The sequence below is a fragment of the Sinocyclocheilus grahami genome, unplaced genomic scaffold (assembly GCF_001515645.1).
Source record: "Sinocyclocheilus grahami isolate Dianchi unplaced genomic scaffold, SAMN03320097.WGS_v1.1 scaffold346.1, whole genome shotgun sequence".
Classification (NCBI taxonomy): Eukaryota; Metazoa; Chordata; class Actinopteri; order Cypriniformes; family Cyprinidae; genus Sinocyclocheilus; species Sinocyclocheilus grahami.
This window is the reverse complement of record NW_015505525.1, coordinates 331,058-356,070: the sequence shown is the minus strand read 5'-3', so window position 1 is coordinate 356,070 and position 25,013 is coordinate 331,058. Positions and strand designations below refer to the sequence as shown.

At 37.0% G+C, this 25,013-nt stretch overlaps 2 protein-coding genes across 7 annotated transcripts in view; both read left to right on the top strand.

Moving 5' to 3' along the window:
- LOC107548341 (uncharacterized) overlaps positions 1-14,013 on the top strand; it is a 40,892-nt gene extending 26,879 nt beyond the window's left edge. Inside the window, exons 3-15 of one of the 2 annotated variants that reach the window (XM_016228996.1) lie at positions 7,121-7,207; positions 7,448-7,519; positions 9,502-9,561; positions 10,061-10,184; positions 10,434-10,454; positions 10,690-10,719; positions 11,123-11,170; positions 11,291-11,338; positions 12,275-12,313; positions 12,961-12,996; positions 13,104-13,198; positions 13,780-13,833; positions 13,991-14,013. In XM_016228996.1, coding sequence (XP_016084482.1) covers positions 7,178-7,207; positions 7,448-7,519; positions 9,502-9,561; positions 10,061-10,184; positions 10,434-10,454; positions 10,690-10,719; positions 11,123-11,170; positions 11,291-11,338; positions 12,275-12,313; positions 12,961-12,996; positions 13,104-13,198; positions 13,780-13,833 — 657 coding nt within the window. In that variant the 5' untranslated portion in view covers positions 7,121-7,177 and the 3' untranslated portion in view covers positions 13,991-14,013. Of the gene's footprint in view, positions 1-7,120; positions 7,208-7,447; positions 7,520-9,501; positions 9,562-9,849; positions 9,964-10,060; positions 10,185-10,433; positions 10,455-10,689; positions 10,720-11,122; positions 11,171-11,290; positions 11,339-12,274; positions 12,450-12,960; positions 12,997-13,103; positions 13,199-13,779; positions 13,834-13,990 lie in introns of those variants that run through there. The other variant, XM_016228995.1, reaches the window with a different exon arrangement.
- On the top strand, positions 13,989-24,895 carry LOC107548339 (PIH1 domain-containing protein 1-like). Of its 5 annotated transcripts, XM_016228986.1 has the most exons (13): positions 15,872-16,205; positions 16,334-16,367; positions 16,450-16,705; positions 17,742-17,826; positions 19,895-19,952; positions 20,082-20,270; positions 20,506-20,567; positions 20,667-20,748; positions 21,375-21,471; positions 24,118-24,150; positions 24,373-24,451; positions 24,540-24,683; positions 24,834-24,895. In XM_016228986.1, the coding sequence occupies exons 4-13, from the start codon at positions 17,746-17,748 to the stop codon at positions 24,867-24,869; spliced, it is 861 nt and encodes a 286-aa protein (XP_016084472.1). In that variant the 5' UTR covers positions 15,872-16,205; positions 16,334-16,367; positions 16,450-16,705; positions 17,742-17,745; the 3' UTR covers positions 24,870-24,895. The 5 variants fall into 5 exon arrangements, with proteins under 5 accessions (XP_016084475.1, XP_016084472.1, XP_016084471.1 ...); XM_016228985.1 differs by lacking the exon at positions 15,872-16,205 and having other exon boundaries at positions 16,213-16,367; XM_016228989.1 differs by lacking the exons at positions 15,872-16,205; positions 16,334-16,367; positions 16,450-16,705 and adding an exon at positions 13,989-14,013 and having other exon boundaries at positions 17,744-17,826.
- The last annotated feature ends 118 nt before the right edge of the window (positions 24,896-25,013 follow it).

Genomic DNA, 25,013 nt, shown 5'->3' with positions numbered 1-25,013 from the left:
CTTGTGCAATGGAACTTTAACCAAGCCCATCTCGATTCCCTGCACGAGGACATTACTGCCAGAATAAGTCTGCTCTGAAAACGGCAGTACACCTGCTACTACGAAGGATTGGCTTGTGCCTGTATCACGCAACATTCTAACCTTAACTTGTCCAGCATGATTATCTGACATTGAAATCAACCCTTCAAAAATAAAAGGATCATAACTGGCCTCCGGTTTTTCACTAACCCCAACCTCCATAGCCGGGACTCTTTTCACAAACCCAACACTTTTCTTTGTGAAACTTTGCTGCCTCTTCCTTAACGTGATACAGTCAGCAATCAAGTGCCCGGACTTATGACAATAAAAACACTTCCTGTCTTCTTTCAATTTCGGAACACTCTGTCTAGCATGTGATTGGTCAGCCATAAGCATGAAGTCAGTTTCCGTCTTTTCCGAACGGACAGGAACAAACGCACTTTTATGGGTTAAAGCAAATTCATCCGCGAGAACTGACGCTTGAGACAAAGACGTCACTTTCTGTTCACTCAAATAAACAACAATCCGCTCCGGCACACAATTTTTGAATTCTTCTAAAAGAACTAATTCACGCAATGCCCCAAAATCCGCTGCTTTACTGGACGTCAACCACTTATCGAATAAAATGCCCTTCTCTCTCGCAAACTCGATAAACGTTTGATTTGAGGTCTTTTTATGTTTCCTAAATCGTTGCCGGTAAGATTCAGGCACAAAATTGCTACTTTCACCGTATCGTAATTCAAACTATCCTCTAAGGACAAACTTGCACAAACGTCTTGAGCTTTACCGGTTAATTTACATTGTAAAAACAACGGCTAGATTTCCTTGGACCAATTTAATGCGGACGCAATACGTTCAAATACACCAAAATAAGAATCGATTTCAGATTCCCGAAATAGTGGAACAAGAGAAATGTGCTTACTTACACAGTTTTTTCTGGTGGTTTAACTTCAGTCGAAGGATCAGCGATTTTCCCCAGTATCATTACCAGACCAGGCTGAACTTTTGCAGTATTAAGCTCCAACTCACGCAGCTTAATCTCCTTCGCCGCCGCAATTTCCAGCCTGTGAATCTCGAGCCTTAAATTCATCTCAGCTTGACATTCCTCCGCCCGTGCACGGGCTTCGATTTGCACTCGTGCCAACCAAATTTTAAGCCTCACATCACCTCCGGACTCCACAGAAGCCGGAGAAAAAGGTTCGAAGGGCGGCAGAGAAGCCTTAGCTTTGGAATCCTCCACTTCGGCCCCTCCACTCTGCTTCTCCTTACCAGCTGATGGGCGAGTGTCTGAACTGAGTGAATCCTCCTCTCTTGCTGTATGTAACATCACGATCCTTAATTCCACCAACCTTTGTAAAACAGCACTTTTAATTTCCCTTTTTAATTGTTGCTTTGAAACAGCAATCTGATAATGTGCAGCGATGCGCAACAAATCATCCTTGCGACATCTATCAATTTGTTCAACTGAAGGTGCATTAAGAAATGTTTCCAAAATGAAATCAGCCATCGTGGCTTCTCAAACGCTGCCCAACACGGTTCACCAACCACCTGCTCAAATGGGTTCATTCCTTTACAAGAAAGTTACTTACTTCTTAAAATCATTCTGCCGTCCTCCCCAACATCAGACAGTCAAATAACTACTTCTGGTGGGTTAAAAGATCCCGGACAAGCTCCCACTAAATGTTACGGTCCTTTTGAGATCTAGGGAATTGGTCCGCAACATTTAAAAACAAATGAATTCGATGAATGGAGAGGAGAGCAGAAAAAAACAGCCACGACGACAGCATATGGCAAAAAGGCAGTAATTTATTCTACAAATGGCAGAAGGCAGCAACTTATTCACGTAGCTGTCCAGAAACGCACCAGCAGCGCGTGTGCATATTTACAGTGCCGAAAATAAAAAGTGTAATACAAACCAATCAACAAAAAGGGAGAGACATGATAGAGTGGCGCCTAAATCAACAAAGAAACAAAACCAAACAAGGCTACACTAAACTCCCAAACCCACTAACCTATCCTAACAAAATAAAAATATGAAACAAAAACACGAAAGCTTCGGCGTAGGCGACGCCCTAAATACCCTACACTAACTAAAACGGAAAGAAATACACAAGAGGCGCTCACCCACTGACTAGGGTATCTAACACGGTTTCACTACGTGCAAGAGATGTAACCTACAACTAAGCTTACCTACCCTCATCTCCCACCTAGAGAACGAGAAAACTCAATAAGCTCACCATCAATTCGGCACATAGTTGTAAGACATGAAAGTCATACTGAGCAACTCGAGAACGAGAAGATACACAGGAGTGAGGCACAACTCAAACAAATCGAAAACACACACGCTGATGCCCGGGAGCTCACACAGGCTCTTCGCTCAGAGCACAGCCAAAAAGTCTCACTACACACCCCAACAGCGCTCACTGCGCAGCCCTCGCCTCCCAGGCAGAGCGCACCGGAAGCTTTTAAAGCCAAGGGCCGTCAGCTGATTCGTCGCAGTATGGAACACCCTAATAATGATTGGCGGTGAGTCATCCACTAAGCGGAAACCTAGGAGTTGGGGAAAAAGAAAACACAAGTAACAAGAAAAAATAAAAACAAAAACAGCAACTCCCAGGGAACGTAACACTCACACACGTCAAGAACTCACACAAAACAGATGCCATGCAGCCAAACCATAAAACTAATCTGGATCTCCAAAGAGGGCAAACAACACCTCTCTCCTTGCTCATTTACGACCCCCTTCTACCCCTGCCCTCTCTGCCTCTCCCTCTTTTCCCCCAAAAGGTTTCACTCAAAGTTCATTAACAATATGTATACCACATATCATGTATCTTGTGAACCTGTTGTTTTTCCCCTTCATGTTTGGTATCGTTCTAAAGGTCTCTGTGCGATTGGTAAATTGGTCTCAATTTTACAGTAGTCACTTATGAGAAAGACTGAAAACTTTGGAAGAATTCTGTTCTGCTGCTGAGGGTGTGTCTGCCTCAGGGTCTGTGAGAATGTTTATCTATCTCCAGCCAGGTGTGACCCTGGGTCACAAGAACCTAAGTAACCAAAAGGTCTTTTATGTTTTTACAACTGATTTGAAGATTTCTTTGTTTTTGGTTTGGGTAGCCTATACAAGGGAAGTGACAAAACATTACTGAGGGATTCTGTAGTCAGAAAACCCCTGCAGCTTATGTGAATCTGGAGCTCTGCACTAGAGCTCACATACTGCTGTGTGTCTCGCTGCTGTCAGGTATGCATTTAGTTTTTATTCAAAAATGTAATTGTGTTGAACACATTGTGCCCATAGAACACATTGTATACAGTAGTTGTTTGTGCTACTAAATGTGCTCATAGGCTAGTTAAGTTTATTCTTTAAAACACGACTGCTTTGCTGTAAGTGTTCTTTGAAATGCTTAGGTAAAAGGTTGTATAGATGCTATGCATTCTAGACCATGAACCTTGTGTTAAAATTAGGATAACTGTTACATGTGTGACTGTTACATTTGTTTGTCTCTTGTGGAACACATGGCTATTCCCCATATAGCTACAGTATCTATGTGCAGGAGCAGGGTTGCCACGCGGCTACAATGTGATTCACAATTGCATTATCCTTTCTAAATTGTTTTCTAATTGTTTCATTATGTAATTGGCATGATACAATTTTACCTGACTAATAATAAATTGTTATATTTGATTTATTCTGATCTCTTCTGAAATCATGATTATTTCTAGATTAGTAGTCTGGTGTTTCCTGAAGCACCAATGAGTGAAGCGGGGGCTCATCATTAGGGATCTTCTGATTTCTGTCTGTCACTGACATAGCAAGTTCCAGTTTTTCGTGGTGATAGAAAAAATACACTTTTTGTTATGTGCTAGCTGGGTGCAGCCTATTTAAAGGTATTACAATCACCCTGTATCCTCCGAGTAAGATCAGAGCTGTTGGCCAAGTGAATTACTAAGCGACACTGGGTCGTTAATGAACGAATAATCGAAAGTATGAGATTTCCAGAATAATCAAATATCTAAATGAATATACAATCGATATCTGTGATAAGTTTTTAATTAGAAATATTGCCTACATTTAATGATCACTTGAAATTGGAGTCAGATTGAACACGGAGCTAGACTAAAATTAAACTAAATCCTGATTAATTCAGAGGCCCAAGTACAAGACCGAACACGCATTAAACCTTCGACCAGGCCGCTGGATTCCGCTTTTAGGGCCGGCGGGTGGATTCTTACGGTTTGCGAAAAAGTGGAGATGTAGCTGTATCCTCCAGGCTCTGCGCGGCGCGTCAATCTGAATGGAGTCGGGGTGAAGTTACGAGGTTTTGCTGAGAGCTTGAGGATCCAATGGCGTTACGAAATTTAACTGACAAGCTCTTTGTAATACTTATCAATGGTTAAATATTTGTAAAACCCTCTGATTTAAAATAATAATAACGAATTACAATAGAGATATGAATTTTGGATAATTTTTCACGGCACACCTGACTGGGCTAGGGTATGGCAACTGCCGTACTCTGCCATACGGAAACGCTGCCCCTGGTCGTGTAACGGCTCTCGCTTCAGTGAAAACACATCATCTGTTGTATTAATAAAATAAAATATTAAACATTTAAAATAATGTCATGTAGTCTGTTAGGCCTTAATAGGAGCAAATAGTTTGTACATTGTCTGTAAATTGTCATAATTTTGTATTAGGCTAATTCAAATAACTTTCACGAACAGCTATATATCTGTCTGTGTTTAAGTGTGTAATGTGTGGAAGGTAAAGCAAGCAGACATGGACCTGGATGCAGGGTGTGGCACCATTATACACATGCAGGCACCATTACATTACATTCCTGACAAAAAACTAAAGAAACACAAGGACTGTATACACAGGGGGCTAATCAAAATAACAAGACACCTGGGGATACTAATCAAGGGGAACCACTGAACAATCCCACACAAGACAACACATGTAACATATGTAGTTGGCTTGCATTTATTGTAGGTATAATTACAGTACAGTTCTTGACATCCCACCTCAGACCTCGCTGATTTTCAAACACTCGTTGTAGCCCTAACAATAATGTAGGCCTACACTTGTTAATGTGTTTATTCTTGTTGCCACTTTTTTAAAACCCTCTGGTTGTCACAATTTGCTGCCGGAAGGAACGCAGGAGACACCGAGAAGCATTTAACAGTCTTTTAATGATCAGACATGGGTAAATCTACAGGAACGAAGAATGACACGCGTAGCAATATAACATGTAGACCCCGACAAATGAGAAATGCACAGACAGGAACTCTTCTACATGACATAACAAGGGAACTGGGAGGAACACAGGTGCACAGACTTACTAATTAGACACTGTAGGAACTGGGTCACGGAGCACATGGGGAGAGAAAACACACAACAGTCCAAGGGCGTGACACTGGCGCTCCTTGCATGGCAGTCAATACCTTTTTTTCAATGAAATGAATGTACTATGTACAAAGTATAATGTTTTTAACTTGTTTTTTTATGGTACTAAATTATTTATACAGTAGGTTTTTTTTATCCATATTACCTGTTTACCACTTTTTGAGCGTAGACCGAAAATGAAATTTCAAACTGAAACTGCTGTAAATCTTGATTTCTTTGGAGTGCAGACTGAAATTGTGTCTCTTTTTAAAGAAGACACTTAGCAAATTATTGATAGTGGAAAAAAAAAGTAAAATTCTAAAAAGTTATAAAAGTTTAAGGTCATTGTTTTGACAAATGCACAAAAATACTATTTTCAAATTTTGTATGACATATATATTTTCCATAACATGTTTTACTCGAACATCATAAATCTAAAACAGTTGTGTTCCACATTTAAGGTTCATATCTCAAAAAATAAACTTTCAATGAGATTTTGTTTGGGTACAGTACCAAACGTTTCCACTAGTGCCAAAATCTTTACCAAGTTTCGTACCATTCTGATGAAGAAAAAAAATAAGTAAATATTTTGCCATCAAAAATGACTGAAGAGCACCAGAGGGTTAAGAAACTAAATTAAGCATAACAAACCAAACTAACATTAATTGCATGAATAACAATGACACCCCAAAGCTAGCACCGACATATGTATAATTACAAAATAATGTTAAAGTAATTAATGTGATATTATAATTATGATTATTTTTCCACACATGTTTCTGTGACAGATCCAGCTGTCTTCTTGTTGAAATAGTGCACTCAACTGCCACACACTATATAAGGCTTAGTGAACGAATTAACAAATGGGTACGCGATTCTGAACACAGCACCAATTTTTTTTAGATTTAATAATTTAATAACAAACTTCTCATACCTATTGTGCCATAACTTTAAGTGCCATGTGCCACTGAAAATGCCTCACAACCCAGTGCAGATTCCAGTGGCACATGAAACTAAATGTCATTGGATGTGCCCCAACTTCCAACAGCATGTTCCAGTGGCACCGAAACACAAGATGCCCTATTAAACACTTTGTGACAGATCAGTTTGACACGAATCTGTGCTTTAGTGAAAGTACTGTTATGACCCAGTTTTTTTTTTTTTTTTTACTTTAGAAGTATTGGTGTAACTGATCCTGCTTATAGGATTGTGTGTCACACATCTAAACACACGCATGCTTTTGTCCATCTTGGCTGGTATCTTCAGAAGAGTTATAATTGGGTATAAATGTAAATTAAGTAATATTATAGTATTCTTAATACCATTAACATTTACTTTCATCGCTATTGTTCTACATGCCCTGTGAAAATGTACTGAAGTTACTCTAGATGTCGCTAGCTGTTCTGTTTTTCTGTGTGCTTCACATTTATTTAAGTGGATCCATTAACCAGGATGACATAGTAGAAACAGTCCATTTGTCTGGATAAAGCAGACTTTTTTTTGAGTCCATTAAAGAATGCGCTTATTGTCAATTTTAGATTCTCAAGGGACAATGCAGACTAATGTATTTGAGTATATTGGTTTAATACCCAATTATTATGTTGTTTCTGACTTAATATTGCTGTTATGATATAATGATTGATATGATTACTCATTGGTGTTGTCCTTTCTTAAATACTTTCTCTTTCGTCTCTGCTATGTTTCCTATGTTACATCCAGCAAGGCAAAGCGTCGTGGCTTATGGAGCTGAACTCTGATGGTTAACAAAGCAGCGTAATGAGTGGGAAAGTCTGGACATTGATCACTGTGAGTTATTATCAGTCTTTGCTAATGTGTTAGTGCAAGTCCTTGGAATGAAATGTTTAAGCCTTTCAGTGAGGTGTTGTGTGGCTGCAGTTTATTTTTTATTACACTGTTAAAGATAGCCCATGTAAATTGTATTACAAAAATACAACAGTGTTTCCATAAGATACAAAACATATGATTAATTATTTTAGATGACAGTTGTCCAGAGCTGGGACTTGATTTTTGGCATTTCCTTCATAGGCAGTTTCATTCATCACATATATTCATGATGTCCAATCTGGGTGTATGCAGCACGATGTTAAAGCACATCTGGTGAGTCTATCCTTCAATGTTTTTGCGACTTTCTGCCCATATCACTCCCAAGTGAATCTGGAGCTTGTTGCTTTTCATACTGCACATTTCTGAGTTTTTAACTTGGGAAAGCATCTTGCAACAATGTGCAAATTTAAAATGTTTTCTAAAAAAGTGTTACAGCCATAATGTTAAGTCATGTTATATGCAGATAACAAGCAGTTAACATCTCACAATATGTAGCTGTTCTTACATTCTTACAACTAAGTGTTTTTATTTTTTGACATTACTTTCCTTATGGTGGGGAAAGGGCTTTAATGCTGGATGACAAATTAAGCGTAGACATTTAATACACTAGACAATAGAGTACATAGTGCCTAGTATAAGTTACTTTACATTAGTAAATTACATTAGTCTTATCTTGTCTCTTATCTACACTTTTTCATAGCTTTATGAAGCATTTGATTCAAATTAGTCAATTGTAGTGTTCTGGTGCCATGATCCCTAAAGTGTAAATTGTTGTCCCTGACTACCCGTTTTTCATTAATGTGCTTGATTTATGTCTCTCGTAGCACTGGTCCTAAGGTCACTAAGGTTCCATTTATTAACCTTAGTAAACAATATAAAATGAATTAAAAATGATCTCTAGAGCATTTATTAATCTTGGTTAATGTTCATTTCAACATTTACTAATATTAAATTCATCTGTTAGTATTATTTAATGGACCTGAACTAACATGAATTAACAATGAACAGTTGTATTTTTATTAACTAACATTAACAGATTAATAAATACTGTAACCATTTTATTACTTAATGTTTGTTAATGCATTAACCAATGTTAACTAATAGAACCTTATTATAATGTGTTACCCTCAAATCAATATTTTATGTATTACTTAAGTAGCCTTGTAATAATCAGGATAGTCTGCAATCAATATTGTAAAAATAAACTACTTTAAGATGATACAGGATGATATTCTGATTATTTAGGTTTAGGGGTAGGTTCATGGTTATTACCTAGTTATTAACTAGTTATTGTAATTACTTAGTAAGTATGTTCATGCAGAATAGGACAGTAAAATAAAGTGCTAACGTTTATTTTTGGGCTCAGTACTCCAAAAATTTTATTTATTACTCATTAGTTACTCCTTTCTAAAGTAATATTATTACTTATTACTTTCTGGCAACAGTAATTAGTTACACTACTAGTTACATTACTTTTCCTTCACACCCCCCAGAAGTTGTAATTGTGTATCTTGCCCATAAAATTCTTCTAAAATGTTACTAACAATATATTTCTGCCTCATCATTTGACCAAAATCTACATTGGATCGCAGTCAGAAGTTATTACAAACACTCAATGGTGATTGATAGTGACTTTTAAGTAAAAGTGTTGTATTAATTGTTATGTGTAGCTTGAAGCTAATTGTAGCTATACTTTCTCTGTTACCCACATATGATTATATTTCATGAAGTATTTTATCAAAAGAAATCACATAAACTCATAAGATGTTTAATTATAGTAATATAATATCTATTGGGATCAGAGGGATGTGGGAGGGCAAGCCATGTAATACCAGAGTAAAGTAATGCCACATCTTACACATCTGTGTTCAGATCAGCCTTTCTCATGACAAAATCAGTGTAATGGCAATATTTCCATCCGCTGATTGTAAGCGTATCCATATTCCAAGCTTTCCTGATGCACTGGTGACTTCATGCGCCTGTGCGAGTCGTGAAAATTATGAAAATAAATCTAGGAATTATTGGATTGTTGTATTTCAAATCAGTAGGGGTTGAGGCATCAAAATTAACTAAGTAACGAGCTGTTTTATGGATGGTAAGTGTAATATTATTACTGAAATCTTATTAGTAATTAGTTACACTACTAGTTACTGCAAAAAGTAATATTATTACTGTAACTAGTTACTGCCCAACACTGCCGACTGTACATGAGTCCTTAAATATGTACATACTGTATCTTCTTTAAATCTGCATAGGATGACCTGTTGTTGGAAGAGCATGTGTTTGAGATTAAGGTGTTCTCACCTGAAACGAAGGTAAGATAACTTTTATTTACTTATTAACTTTATTTACTTTTAATATTAGTGGTAGTAGTAGTCGGATAATGTGTTATTATAAGCACTATTAGCTTCTTTAGATGTTTCTTGTTATTTCAACTGTATTGCACAGAAAAAGACAAACATAATAATTATAACGGTTTATTAACTTGAGCTACAAAACTGCATTTCTCTGTCAGTCTTATTTTAGTCTCAATTTTAGTTTAAATAATTGAGTTTAATAATAGTTATGTTATGGTTACAATATTTTTCTGACTGTTTTCCCAGGAACACAAGCTTCTATCAGTAATAAACACCTTGTGTTCAACCTGGACTAATAACAAATTTAAGGACATGAATAAATTAAAAGTGCTAGAAACCTTTCAAATAATGCTATATAATGTGAGTATACTGCTTACTCTATCATATTCTGTCATTCTGTTTCAAATATCAAATAGAATCAGTTCTGACTGCATGGTTTCCCTATTTCTATCTATAGCTAGACAAAAATTTTACAGACTCTTGTGCTAATCTCAATTGCACAGATGCGTACACAGTACGCCGCATTGACACAAACACTTTTGGAGAAATGTACAAAAGATCTTGTGATGGATCAGTATCAGGTATGGACATTCAACCTTTCATCATTTATGCTTTTTCTTTAGTCTTGCCCATCCTTAATTTATTCATAATATGAACAATGGCCACCATAAATCTCTGGCAAGGCAATACTCTGTTGCTGAAGGCATTTAATTAAGACAGAATATTTAATAAACAAACACGTAAAATTACATGGAGTGGAATGTTGAATGTTATGAACAATACATGTTTGAAAATGCACATTTTGCTCACTTTCTCTTTTTTCTACTTAGACCTGAAATGTCCATCAAAGAGTAAGTTATTTGACATTATCTCACTTAAATATCCATGATGTATCTTTTTGTATACTCTTTGTAAAAAAAAAAAAAAAAAAAAAAAAAAAAAAAAAAAAAAAAAAAAGGTTACAGTGCGATCTCTCTAAGCACACACAGTATTATATGTTAATCTCTGAGTGTTGTAGTACAGAAATTGTTGTTGCATTAATCTGTTGAAACCTTTTGTAATATATCATGTTTTGTAATTACACAGGTACAACCATCAACCCAACCACTGAATTCAGTAAGCTGACTCAGTTTCTTATTTCATATTCACATTTCAAACACACATATTTTAACTGCCATTCACAACTATTTCAATTAAAAACAGATCATTAGTTCATGTACATTCAAATATAAATATTTTAAAAAATATTTAAATCAAAGGTTCAGTCAGCTCTAACTATTTGAAAGTACATGACCTAAACATCTACGACTAAACACATAATTATTAAATAGTGACAACAAGTCAAGTATCTCTAGTTTTGACAACCATGTTTGCTGAAACAGATGCAAACCTGAAGATAATGTGAGGGGAAAAGAAAGACGTCAGATTCAAAGCTTTCTGGGCACATGCATGGTATTATAGCTGTATTGGTCTTTTGAAGCTAAGTGTAATATAATCTCTTTTCTAATTAATCACATAGGCTCAGCATTTTTAACGACGGTCAGTTTAATCACCACAGATCATGAAAGTAAGCAAATTCAATATTGCATTTCATATTCACATCAACACAGATTACAGGACAGATAATTTGTCTGCCACGTGAATCAGAGTTTTTTTTTACATCAAACCACATTTTCTAATCACATAGGCACAACAGCTTTAACAACGGTCAGCCAAAACATCACTGCTTCTGAAAGTAAGGATCCCATCAATCTTCTCCAATTAAGTACATACAGAGTATTTGCATACAGTGGGGAAAAAAGTATTTAGTCAGCCACCAATTGTGCAAGTTCTCCCACTTAAAAAGATGAGAGAGGCCTGTAATTTTCATCATAGGTATACCTCAACTATGAGAGACAAAATGAGAAAAAAAAATCCAGAAAATCACATTGTAGGATTTTTAAAGAATTTATTTGCAAATTATGGTGGAAAATAAGTATTTGGTCAATAACAAAATTTCATCTCAATACTTTGTTATATACCCTTTGTTGGCAATGACAGAGGTCAAACGTTTTCTGTAAGTCTTCACAAGGTTCACACACACTGTTGCTGGTATTTTGGCCCATTCCTCCATGCAGATCTCCTCTAGAGCAGTAATGTTTTGGGGCTGTCGCTGGGCAACACAGATTTTCAACTCCCTCCAAAGATTTTCTATGGGGTTGAGATCTGGAGACTGGCTAGGCCACTCCAGGACCTTGAAATGCTTCTTACGAAGCCACTCCTTCGTTGCCCGGGCGGTGTGTTTGGGATCATTGTCATGCTGAAAGACCCAGCCACGTTTCATCTTCAATGCCCTTGCTGATGGAAGGAGGTTTTCACTCAAAATCTCACGATACATGGCCCCATTCATTCTTTCGTTTACACGGATCAGTCGTCCTGGTCCCTTTGCAGAAAAACAGCCCCAAAGTTGAGTTTTTACCAAAAAGTTCTACTTTGGTTTCATCTGACCATATGACTGAGTATTTAATCCCAGTTTTGTTTTTTAGAAAATGTAGTACAAATTTGACTATTTAAAGAAACCAACAGATATTTAACTGGAAATATCCTTGATTTCTGATTATATGGTAAGATCAGTCTTTTATGGCCTTACTGAACTGTTTTTCTTTTTATATGAGTATGCAATATTTTGTAGATTTGACAGCAGTTTCATCGGCACGTACAGAAACCATCAGTAAGTTTGTCTCTTGTGAGAGCAGCTTCATCTGTAATGAGCAGCATAATGGCTTCAGCATACACGCAGTGGTCTGTTTCATATTGTGCATTTAGAAACGTTCAGCACCAGTGCAGTGTCTTTATTTCAGTTATCTTCCCATTAGCTTGAACCCATCTGACCCTTTCTCTTTTACAAGGCCTTATACCTACAGAAATGTTGCCATCTGTCTGTTTTTGTTGTTGCTATTTGCACAATTCTCACCTGTTTTTGAAACACTCATAGCACAATTAAACTCACCATTTATTCGTCATTATGAAGTCCATGTATACAAACTCGTACGCTGTGACTTGATGATAATTGGCCGATTAAATATAGCAGGTGCATAGGTGCACCTAATGAAGTCACCACAGCTTGTGCATTGTCACTAATTACTAATTTTACTAATACAGCCATTTACTAATTACTAATCATTTTGTACATTGCAATAATTACTAATAGTTTTGTGAAATAAAATCTAATACTGATTTTTTTTCATCATAATCTTTAATATCACAAGCCAACAAACTACTTTTTAAAAAATATTTAATTTTGAATGATATATATTCATCTTTTAGGTTGACACTGGCTTGTATATCAATATATATTGGTTTTCCCTTTTATTACAGTTCAAGCATTAAAAGATGACAATCAGAATCTGTGGGGTAAGTGTGAGATCTGTGGGTCTTTCTGACCAATTCATTTTGCTTTCCAGTCTTCTCTTTTCCTACAAATCTCTTTATAAACTAAATTCCCCCCTCCCCCCTCCAAGCTGCCATTAAAGCGTGTTCTGGACTCCTGGTTGTGTCATTTCTGCTGAATATTGTTTTACTCCTCATGGTGGTTCTTGTGCACAGGAATTCCAAGGTAAAATGATCTAAGCATTAATTTGGTTTGTGAATTTATATAAAATTAAAGCAGGTTATTTTGTATTTGGGTAAGGGGGAGTGGTTTAATTTCAAACCATTGCTTCTCACTAAGTCATCTATCCATAATACTGCTATCGCCATGAAAAATAGTTTTGTCTGAATATTAGAGAAATATGCACAGATCAAGCACTATTTAAAAGTGAAAACAGTTTAAAACGATTCAAAAAAAAAAGTAGGTGGATTTTAATGTAAGAGGATAGCAGGGGATGTACTTTCACTGGAGGAAGCATTATTATTGATTACAGATATTTATTTATTATGGTTTGTTTCTTTAAATTTAAAATTAAATGGAAATGCTTAATTTGCTGGCAATCTTTTATGGCATTATTTTAAGTGTTAACTATAAGAATAACGTTTATATCAGTATGTAATATTTTGTTTATGTAACATTTTGAACCTTTGTTAATGAATGTTAATTGGTCTCTTATGAGAGCAGCTTCATAGCATAACAAGGCCTTCAGTATACAATCAGTGACCTTTTTATCATGTAATAAAGAAAAACTAATATTTTTATTACAGAAGAATATAGCCAGAGAGGTGAGGCACAATCAGTTAGAAGATAGACTGATTTAGGTAACACCAACTTTTTGAAGATTTTGGGAAATGGTTCAAATGAGCAGGATGTATATTAAGCTTTTTTAGTAGCTGTCTTGGACATTAAGTCATTTATACATTAGGAGAATGTCAGATTAATCACAGTATACTTCTTTCCTCCTCTTTTTCCTTGCAGTAAATTACCATTTTAGCACTGCGGTAAGCTGATCTTTTTGTCACTCATCTAATTTTTAATCACTGAGATTCTGTATATATCTAATCTTGTTTGTTTTTCTTGTTCAAGTTGGTTGCTTGTTGAAGTTTTTCTCCAGTTACATAATCATTCTTCAGTCATCAGTTGCTGCTACCACAATCTCTATGCATGCCACAGTGCTGTCTTTGAATCTGTGACTGGCAACCATCCTAATATATGCAGCTTGTTATATTAATATACTCAGTCATGTCCACACAGATTGTGTATTTTACAGTTTCTACTTGTGCTTGTCTTGAATGTGCCTCCGTAACTGTTATCCTTCATCTATCAAGTACCTCTGTTCATGGTTTTCTGACCTAGAATCATATGGAATAAAATGGTCTGTCTGTCCAGCCCACAGGTTGTGGGTTATGTTTTAAGAAATACTTTAAATATACCATAATCTGAAATAGATTTTTAACACTTTATTTTATTAATCTTAGTATTTATTATCAGTTTTTAAATGATCTATTTACCCATCCCCGGTTTGCTTTATTCTGTATATTATATATTTTTGTTCACACAAAAATATCGCAACCAGTACAGAAATTATTGGGAAAAAAGATCTGTGACCCTTTAGCATTCAGGTCCTGAATGGTTGTGCCAGACAGTTTCTTTTGAAAGGAACGATGGGAAAGAAAAGTATTTACATCTAAGATCCCGCTGCAAAATTTTGCATATTTTGCTATGTTTGCGTGACATGCAGAATTTATTTCTGGGTATCTCAGAATGTACATTTTATGTTAATGATCTTTGTGCTTTTGTGTAAAATTGACAATTGTTTGCTGCAAAATGCACCCAGTAAAACAGGAAATATGATCATGTGTATCTTAGACCTCACTAAATGACACTGAAAAGTTCTCATTAAAAAAAAACTGAATGGCATGTTCATTATACTATAGTCACTATATAGTCTTTGTCTTCATTACCAAGAAGTGGTATGTGTTCCCTACTATATCCTCTGGGGACCCAGGCATAGTCTTTTGTCCTCTGTAGACAACATTATATTTTACTGAATTTCTCTGAGACCGCAGATGCCCACTGATCTCTATAATGACTGGATTGCTCATTGTTTTCTTCTAAACTGCCATTCAGCTGTGTAGCCACTGGAAGTGATCGAGCCGCCATCTTACTATTCCCTACCGGCAGAGAGCATCATAATCACCCGATTTGAAGCATATCAGTCACATGGGATTAGTTTTTAAGATATGTGTATGTAAATACATTTTTACTTCAGATCTTATCTGCAATGTTTATGGTCTTTTTGGGCAGGATAAGCGTGAAATAGTTTAGGTGGGTGTGTCTGCTGCACACTTGCCGACAAGGGTAACTGATCAAACACATATTTTTTTTATGCACGTAATTATGCAGGAATTCAAGAAATAATAAACGTGAAATATCTATTAGTGTCTGAAATTGATTTGAATTTACAATGAATATAATACAAGCCAGATTTATTGAGAGGTGCAAAGAAAAAATTCTTGAACTTTTACATTTAAAATGGTCTTTTCTGTTCTGTTTCTTTTTCAAATCTGCATCGTGTAATTTGCTGCTGTATCAATACAGATACATCCGTATCGATACGCGTATCAGCAATGGTCCACTTTAAGTCGAACACACCTAATGTTAAAACATGTTAGCAACATGTTAAATCATGCTAACAACATGCTAATTAATGGTAAATCATATTAGCAATGTTCAAATCATGTTGGCAACGTGCTAACTATGTTATCAACATGTCAAATCATCGGTCTGTCTATCTAACTTTCACACTTTATAATTGTTTCAGACTTCAAGCTTTTACATCTCAGGGTTCTCCTCTGACAGTTCTGTCTGACTTGTCATTGTTCAATGTTTCTTTGTTTGTCTTGTGTCTGAGTGCATGGCTCTGTCTTTGTTTTGGCCATGTGCTCCTCTGGTCCTGCCTCCTTTTTTTAGTCCTTATTGAGTCTATTTGCCTGAGTGTGCTCACCTGTTCCTCATGTTCTCAGCTCCCTTAATATTGTGTTCTCTTGCCCTCATGTTTTCTTTGTTGTTATACACTTTGCTATGTAATAGTTCTTTGCTGTTAAATAGTCAGTAGTGGACCTTCTTTGTATTTACTTGTAGATCTTGCCTGCCAATCCTCGTTGTGCTTTGTTCATTCCTCTGTTCCTGAGTATCCTGGCTATTGTTTAGTGTTTTACCTTAATTTTCTCAGTTTTCTCTTGAGCTTTTAGTTTACTTGTATTTAGTTTTCCCTTTAGCTTTCCTTAGTCGTTTGCTTTTTGCCTTTTCTTTTACTAGTTCCACTGGATTATTCCTAGCATCTCTTTATCAGGTTTCTACTTTATAGTGTTTCTAGTTATTGCTTAGCTTTTGTTTCTGTCTGTCACGTTTGTTGTGTCTCTTGTCTGTTCCAGCCCTGTCCTGCAGGCTGAGCCTCTCTGAACACTTTCTCTTGTGCTGTGTGATCCTGCCTGATCCTCGCTGTTTTCCCCAGTCTTGCACTAACATTCCTTCATAGCGCTCTAACCCACCACCATCCTGGGATGGACTTGGGGGCCGCTTTCTCAGACTGCCTGTCATTGTGCCTCGTACCTGCCTATTGTTTGGACTGTTCACCTCCTCTCCCTCAATCTCTCGTCTTGTCGATAAACCCGTTATCATTCATTCTGCACTTAAGTCCTATTCTTTCATGGATCCCTGACATTACAGCTACTTAAAACTTTCAGGCTAGGCTTTTTCAAGACAACTTAAAGTTTATCTTGACAAAGTTTTTCCCTTAGTTATTTATCTAATTTTCAAACTGTTTGTCATAAGTAAACGTCCCAGGAATACATTATGGGGTTTCAAATAAGCAATTCAGACTTTTGGACAAACATCATGTTAATCAGGCATTTTGAGGATATACAAGAAGTCAATAGGGGGCAAAATTATAGATCAATATTCCTATGAAATATTACTTATGAAAATGTTGCTACGTTTTTACTTCCATTATTACACTTCTTTTCTCATTACATGTTGCCCCAAGAACACATTGATATGCAAATTAGATAAAATGTATCGATAATTTGCATAGATTGGGAAAACAAATTTATGGATATTTTACACGGATATTGCATAAAGTAAAATAGTATATCAAATCATTCTGTTACATCTTTCATATAACATAGTTGAGAATCATCTGTACAAAGTTAAAATAGTTAAAAATAGCCTGAAACCTAAAAATTTATTTAAAAATAAATAAATAAAACATTGTTTTTACCTTAACTGGAAAAAGAAGTGTTGAAAAGGTTTCTGTTTGTATTACTTTTTATTTAATTAAATCAGGCACCTACCACAGTGGTGCCCGGAGCCGTCAATCTAAGCAAGGTACTTTTATTTTGACACCTGCGAGAAAGGCTGCGCTAACGTCATGTTAAACAGCACATACTGATATGATTATTACATATATTTTATTGAATGTCTAAGTCGCTCAGTGAGTATGTCATTCTGTAAACATGCTATTTGGTTTCATATCCGCGTGTTCTGCATTCTTAAGCGTGCGTGTAACGCGAGCTTTTAGTTCATCTTCATACGTTAGCAGTTTAGCAATGCGTTTGTGTCTGTGCACTCCGTGACACTTTAGATAGATAGCTGTTCAGATTACATCAACTTTTTGTGTTGTGTGTCATTATAAAATGTGCTGATTTGTCCTGTACCCCACGTGTGTAGTCATGGAAACAGACGCGTCTCTCCTCGGCGTTGAACTAGAGCAGAAACAGCTAGAAGAGCTGTATCAACCATTTTTGCTTCAGGTAACCTCTTTGACACAGCGCAGCTAAAACATTATATACGGTATATAAGTAATAATGTAAGTACTATATTTCGAAGCAGTTCCCAGATATAGATATCATTACACTTTAAAAGTGGACTGTCACAATAAACGTTTCGTTTCATGTGCAACAAAAATGCACATTTAAAGTTATAGTTCACTCGAAAATGAAAATGTTGTCATTTACTCATCCTTATTTTGTTACAAACCTGTATTACTGGCTGTCTACTGCAAAACACAAAAGGAGATTAGGGGGGTTAGAGGTTAGGGACTGACAGATCTAAGGTGATGACACACAGGGCAACTTTTTTTGAGTAATGTTGCTTGGGCACTTTCCCATTGAGAATGGGCAACAAATTTCTATCTGGATACTTTAGATCGGCCGTGGGCCCTGTGTCTCACCTGTGTCTCACCAACATTGCTCAAAAAATTGCATCATGTATCATCACCTTCAGTCACATTTTTTATATGGAAATGAATGAAAGTGCATGATGACTAAGTTTGTCAGTCACTTGACTTTCTGCCTAATAACCATTTCACCAAAACAATTACCATATAGTAGTTCATATAAATTATACAGTATATGCATACTCTTCTGGCATCATACAATAGCTGTGTGAGGTCCAGATTGTAAAAAGGAAATGTTTAATCTTCGGGCGAACTATCCCAGACAGAAAGGTTATGGATTCTGCAGTCTGAATTATCTGATTAAAGGTGGGAATACACTACACGACTTTAAAAACAGAAAAGATTTTAAAACACTAAGCATCATACACTTAATGACTTTGTAAAAAGTCACAGAAGAAAGACCGGCCATCACACACTAAACGACCAAGGATCACACTTTACCTACCTAACTTTGGATCTCAAACAAGGAGATCCAATATCTCCTTTTGTTATTTTTATTAGTCATGCAGGTAACATGTTTGTTTAAAGGGGTCCTATTATGCTTTTTCACTTTTTCAACTTTAGTTAGTCTGTAATGATGCTGTTTGAGCATAAAAAGATCTGCAAAGTTACAAAGCTCAAAGTCCACTTCAAAAGGAGATATTTTATTTAACAGAAATCACTTTTCAAAAACTACAACGAACGACTCGTTTGGACTACAACCCATATTTTCCGGGATTTGTGATATCACAAATATCGACGAATGGGAGGAGACCTGGTTGAGCTGCACTAGAGAAGGCAACGAGTGTTATCACTATGTTGGAGACACGCTAGCTTTCCCAAGACAGATGAACTTAGAGTGGTTACAATCATCCGGGTTTAAATCAAGCTCAAATTGATTTGATTTTGACGCAGTATTTACACTGAAGCTCGCAGGCAGCTATGGTAAGGGGCATGACATTTCCCGACCAGGCGCCAAGTGCTGCCAATCACAACACACACTGGCCCAGCTAACCAATCACAGCACATTTCGTATTTCAGAAGGCAGGCCTTCATTTAATACAGGAGCTTTTCGAGCGTTCATAATGTAAAATATGTAAAAAATGATGTATTTTTCGAACAGCCTAGTATGAGAGCCTGTTCTAGTACACCCCCAAAACAAAACCAAGACTTTGTAAAAGAGCATAATAGGACCCCTTTAAACATATTTGATATCCTCCAACTGGATAGAATCAAAGTCTGAAGCTAAAAAAGTCTCTAACCATCAAACTACGTGATTTTCTATAAAATCTGTCTACTCAAATCTGCAGACTGGCTCTGACTTTCGGCAACTAGTGTCAACTTCTCCAGACTGTAAATCAAGCCAAAAATCTGGGCAAAATCGTGTGGTGTATTACAGCCTTAAGCCAACTTTTCCATCCTAAGCACAGAGTATTCTAGTTTTGCATTACATTTCAGACAATATGTAGAATTGTATTATTTTCTTTCCTTTCCCACCCTGTATGTGTCATAAGTCCCTTATTGCGTAAAGCCATCTACCGAATGTACAAATGAAAACGTATATCTCTGAAACGGTAAATTAAATTTCATGTCCTTTGGTCACTAAACCCAGTTGGAGAGCTAGTCTAAGACAAAAACATTATTTGTTTTATCCAACCTTACAGACCATGGGAAAAGTGCAAAGCGAAAATCCCCCCTCCAAAGTCATCAGTCCACAACCAGGTTAGACTCATATTTTACAAACACTTTCTCAGGACTCAGGACATTATATTTGGAGACATTGGTGGTGTTTCTGTTTATTATGTAATTAAACCTGTCTGAATTTGTCTGTATATATCTGCTTTATGCCAGGCATGTGTGTGAAGACCTCCTCAGTGTCAGACAAAAAGAAGGTCTTTCTGAGTATCTGTCAGTCACAGGCGGTACCGCCCCCTCCTCATCTGTCCCAGGAAGCACTCGTGGATCTACTGGAGTCAGAGGACCCGACGAGTTACAGAGTGCCCATGAGTCTCGGCGAGCCGCATACAGAAGTAGACAACAGTGAGAGACATTCACATTTACTCCATTCGCCTTTTATTATCGTTTCCATAATCCAAACTGAAATATATTGTTTTAATTCAAGGCGTAGTCTAATCTGGTTGACACAAATCACCAAAAAGCAAGGAAATAACTGTTCCAAATGGCGTCATTAAATGTGAATGGCAAAACTGACACCTTAAGCTACAATGAATGAAAGGAAGTAGATTTGCATTCAAAATATTCTTATGTTTGCCAGGCTCACAAGGCTGTACTGTGTATGATGTTGTGATCAACGATGAGTTCTTCCAGAAATGTCAGGTGTGTGTCTTGTATGTGAAGGTATGCACTGAAAGTACGGTACCTCAGAAATATGTTACTGCATTCATGGCTATCACTGTATATGTTTGCACCCAACAGAAAGATACCCTGTTCCAGCAGTTTCTTATTGCGGTTTCTTTGGAGGGACTGGAAAACAAATACAGCCTTGAGTTGAGCAGAGGTCAGACTAAATACAGCACATCTGATACTTATTACTCTGCATGAGGGTCAGAAATGAACTTTTCCATTAAGGGGCAATATTTGCTGCCTGGAATTAATTTCCATTTACACAGAGAGTTTAATGCTGCACATGTACATGTATTTACACAAAATTGCAATTAAAATAGCCACAAAAAAAAAAGGAATTCATTAGAGGGTGAAGCTACATTATCCTTATTGCTCTTGTTATTGTAATGATTATTACGTTTTTTAAATTTAATTTAATTAATTTTTTTTTTTTTTTTGTGGGGGAAAAGCAGGTCATATTCTGGCTACAGACAAAACAAGCTAAGAACTGTTTATGAATTTGTTTATTTCATTTCACAGATTGGAAAATCTAGACTAAAGAAAAGTAATCTTACGTCTTTTCTTATGATGATGAGCTCAACAGAAACGAGAGTGATTGGTTATAATGCTCAATGCTGCAAAACATGCATAAAAAGAAATCTGGGGGGGCATGTTCATTTTGGTGGGATTTTTGCCCCAAGCCACCATTAATTTCTGACCCTACTCTGCATCTGTCTAGTTAAAAAAAAAGCCTCTTCCATACCATGTCCATTGATCCTATCATGTATTCCCCCCTCCCAGATATTAAGGTTTTGAAGAACAGGAAATTCATGGGCTCTATAGCAGAACAAAACATCCGTACCAAGAGTAAGCCAATTATCCAGGAAATTGACTCAAAGTGAGTTCTTTGTCACTTTGGGGTGATTGGGGGTGGTGCTCAATCAGGTTGTGAGAAGGAGAGGGGGGGGGGGGGGGGGGGCTCCCAACAGTCCTCCATAAAATGTGCCGGCGATCCACAGCACTAAGTTGATGTATTCCTTCAGCGACCAGTACAGATCAGCTCTCTAGGCATGACGAAGGGAGCTTCCTCTTTTGGAAGACCAAACAAAGTAGTTTCGTTTTCACAACGAAAAACACAGCGGCCTAGCGTGAGTGAAAGCCCCGGCTTAGCGTGAGCTGAAGCCGGGGAAGAGTGAGCTGAGGCGGCGGGGTCGAGAACGGCAGTCCCGGTGAAGGAGCGGTGAAAACGGTGAAAGCCGATCCGGTGATCCATTTGTTGCCATTTGCAGCCACAATGTTTATTTTCCCAGCATCAGACAAATCTGTCCGTGGCAGTAAAATCAACCTAGTGGGCGTATAATTGCTGGAATGAGCTTCTGTCCACTTGGTGCTCTGTCCATTGTGCTGGGTTTTAAGCATCAACACAGATGTATTTATTTGAAATGGAATGGAACAGTTCTAAAAAGAAACAAGTAGCCATTCCAGTAGGTGAATCAAAACATCCTGACAGTGTTGCTGAGGAAATAACAATTGAAATAACAATAACAAAAAATGACTTTTACTCTTATTAGGGGAAATGGGTTCATGTATGAAAAAATACTCACCCAGACACAGAATCAGAAAAGTGTGCCATTTCTTATTTATTTATTTACATCTATGAATTTTGTAATGCATGTATTTAGACTTCCCTTTTAGACTTCTGAAAAGCAAAGTTTTCAGTTTCAACTTTCTTACAACAGAAGGCCCTCTAGCAATGTTCAAACATGTTGGGTTATACAGCATTGTAACACAATGGATAGTTGTTCATACTTGACATCAGCTCAGTGTGCCTGAAGAAAGGGTGGGATTTCTATACTTTACTTTGACGTTCACTGATTTATTGGTTATTCATCAGTCTATAGTAACAACAGTTTGAATGCATAAGTGGTATATTACAGTTCAGCTGTTGAAAAATTCCATGGAATAATTATCTCACATCTCAAGCCCCTTGTGTGTTTGGTTGATTAATATTTTTCTAATGCTACCAATAAGATTTTAAAGGGGTCATATGATGCAATTTAAATTTTTCTTTTCTCTTTGGAGTGTTACAAGCTCTTGGTGCATAAAGAAGATCTGTAAAGTTGCAAAGACTAAAGTCTCAAATCCAAAGAGATTTCTATATTTCCCCACTGCCCCAGCAGCGCCCGCTCCCGCAGGAGCCCTTCCATCTTTCCCCACTGCCTCAGCAGTTCCCGCTCCCGCAGGAGCTTTTCCATATTTCCCCCCTGCCGCAGCAGTGCCCGCTCCCGCAGGAGCTTTTCCATATTTTCCCCACTGCCGCAGCAGTGCCCGCTCCCGCAGGAGCTTTTCCATATTTCCTCTCTTCCGCTCTCGGAGCCACCCCAAGTGTGAGCATTGCCACATTTATGGGATGAATTTTCCTTCAAAAGTATTGCAGTCACAGATAAAAAAAAAAAAGCATGAAATCAAGATTTAAAAACGCAAGTAATAATATATTGCACAAAATTAAAGCAAAGTTTTCAGAATAGCAAACAATGGTCACAGATTGAAAATTAACAAGCGTAAATCAAACACATTTAAAAAAAAAAAGTATGAATCAAAACTAAACATTTAAAATCATATTGACATATATAAATCATTTATTGACAGGCAGACGCATATAATGGTGTGCTATGGAAAGATGTTATCCCAGCTGATGGTTATCCATCTTCACCTGTACAAGTGAACACTGAGCATCGGCAGCTAATGAGTGACATATTGGACAGTATTGGGGTGACGTCAGGTCCCCTCTTCGACTGATTGGCTGAGGAGGAGCTGTCAATCTAGAACTAGTGGATCAATGATGATGCTTAAGCCCGCCCTGATTTACATGAAACTCTAACCGCAACTTTGGGAAAGGCAAGCGCAAAACATGGAAACAAGAGCGAATTGGTCAAGCACCAATTACACTGGTTGCCAGCCGCCGTTAAAAACCAAGAAGAAGAAGAAGAGTGTGAAAAACAGCATAAGAATACAAAAAATATGAGCAGAAAATGTTTGAGAGCACAAAAAAAACAGGGAAATATAACCAAGGAAAACACGATTTTGTGTGCAAGTCGGATCATTTTTCATTAATATTTAAGTTTTTTTCAATATGATTTTAAATGTTTAGATTTTTTATTCATGCTTATTTTGTAATTTTTTATTGAAATTCTGAAAACGTCGCTTTAATTTTTTTATTTTGTGCTATATATTTTTACTTCCGTTTTTCAATTTTAGTTTCACGCTTATTCTTTTTTTGTCCGTAACTGCAATACTTTTGGCGGACAATTGATCCCATACACATTCTGTCTGGACCTGTTCCTAGTTGTCAGTGACACTTTGCCTGTCTGTTACTGTGTGTATGTGTCATGTGATTAGTGATTGTGTTGTCAGTATGTGCGGTCCACTGTTAACATATGCTTCTGCGGCTCATTGCTCTTTTCTGCACCTGATCCCATTGATTGTTGTCCTGCCGAGTAGCTATAACTGGAATTCCTCTAATCACTTTGTTCTTTGTGGACAGGCAATCTGACTCCTTTCCTTCATCAACCAAACGGTACGTTTATTTGGAGGTTTTCTTAATGCATTTGTAAATTGTTTGGTGTTTCCCTTTCAAATGTGTTTTGCTTTCACTTATGTTTGACAAACCAGGGATGAGTACTAAGACTTTGTTTTGCCTTCATTTGTTGTGTTTAATGTGATATATAATTGGTTATTGTGAGGTAGAACTTTACCTGTAACTTAATAATTTATGCCTTCATTGTGCTTCATACTCCAGTCCAGAGTTCAGTTTATTAGTGGAGCCCCCATCTGGAAATGCAGAGCATCTGATCGCTGAGATTCTGCTACCTGGAGTGGTGAGTTAATGGAGGCCTGGTTTTGGACTACGTTCAAGCACGTTAACACACAGTACAAGATTCTAGGCTTGACTGTCTTCCTCACTAGATATCTGCTCGCTCTCTTGTTCTGGATTTGGGAGAGGACAGACTAGTGTTGGTTGCTCAACCTTCTCTTTTCCACTTGGATATTTTCTTTCCCCTGCTTTTTAACCAAGAAAACAGTGTTGCCCAGTTCAACACAAATACACAGGTAAGTAAGCATAGCATAATTTGCTCATTTAAAGTTTTTTTGTATGGTCTTTTTTAAATGGTACACAATTACCGCTCTTTGATGCATTATATTTGTGCTGGTGCAGATTTGCAGTATGTCTCATACAGTCTTTTCCTGTTTTCTTTTCAGACGCTCACAGTGACCATGCCAGTAGTGTTTTCATAAAAACTATTGCAAGGCTATTATTTCATAATAAACTTCTTCATTTTGTATACAGAAAGTGTTATGCGTGTTGCTCAATAAGATTTAATCGGTAACTAATTATATAAATGCTATATATATAATATAAATGTTATTCTTTTTAGAGAT

Excerpts from the sequence above, each read along its gene's own strand:
- LOC107548339 (XM_016228984.1), top strand. Across the intron at positions 20,271-20,505 it reads GCATACAGAAGTAGACAACA|GCTCACAAGGCTGTACTGTG; the intron begins GTGAGAGACATT and ends TATGTTTGCCAG. Across the intron at positions 20,749-21,374 it reads CAGCCTTGAGTTGAGCAGAG|ATATTAAGGTTTTGAAGAAC; the intron begins GTCAGACTAAAT and ends CCCCCCTCCCAG.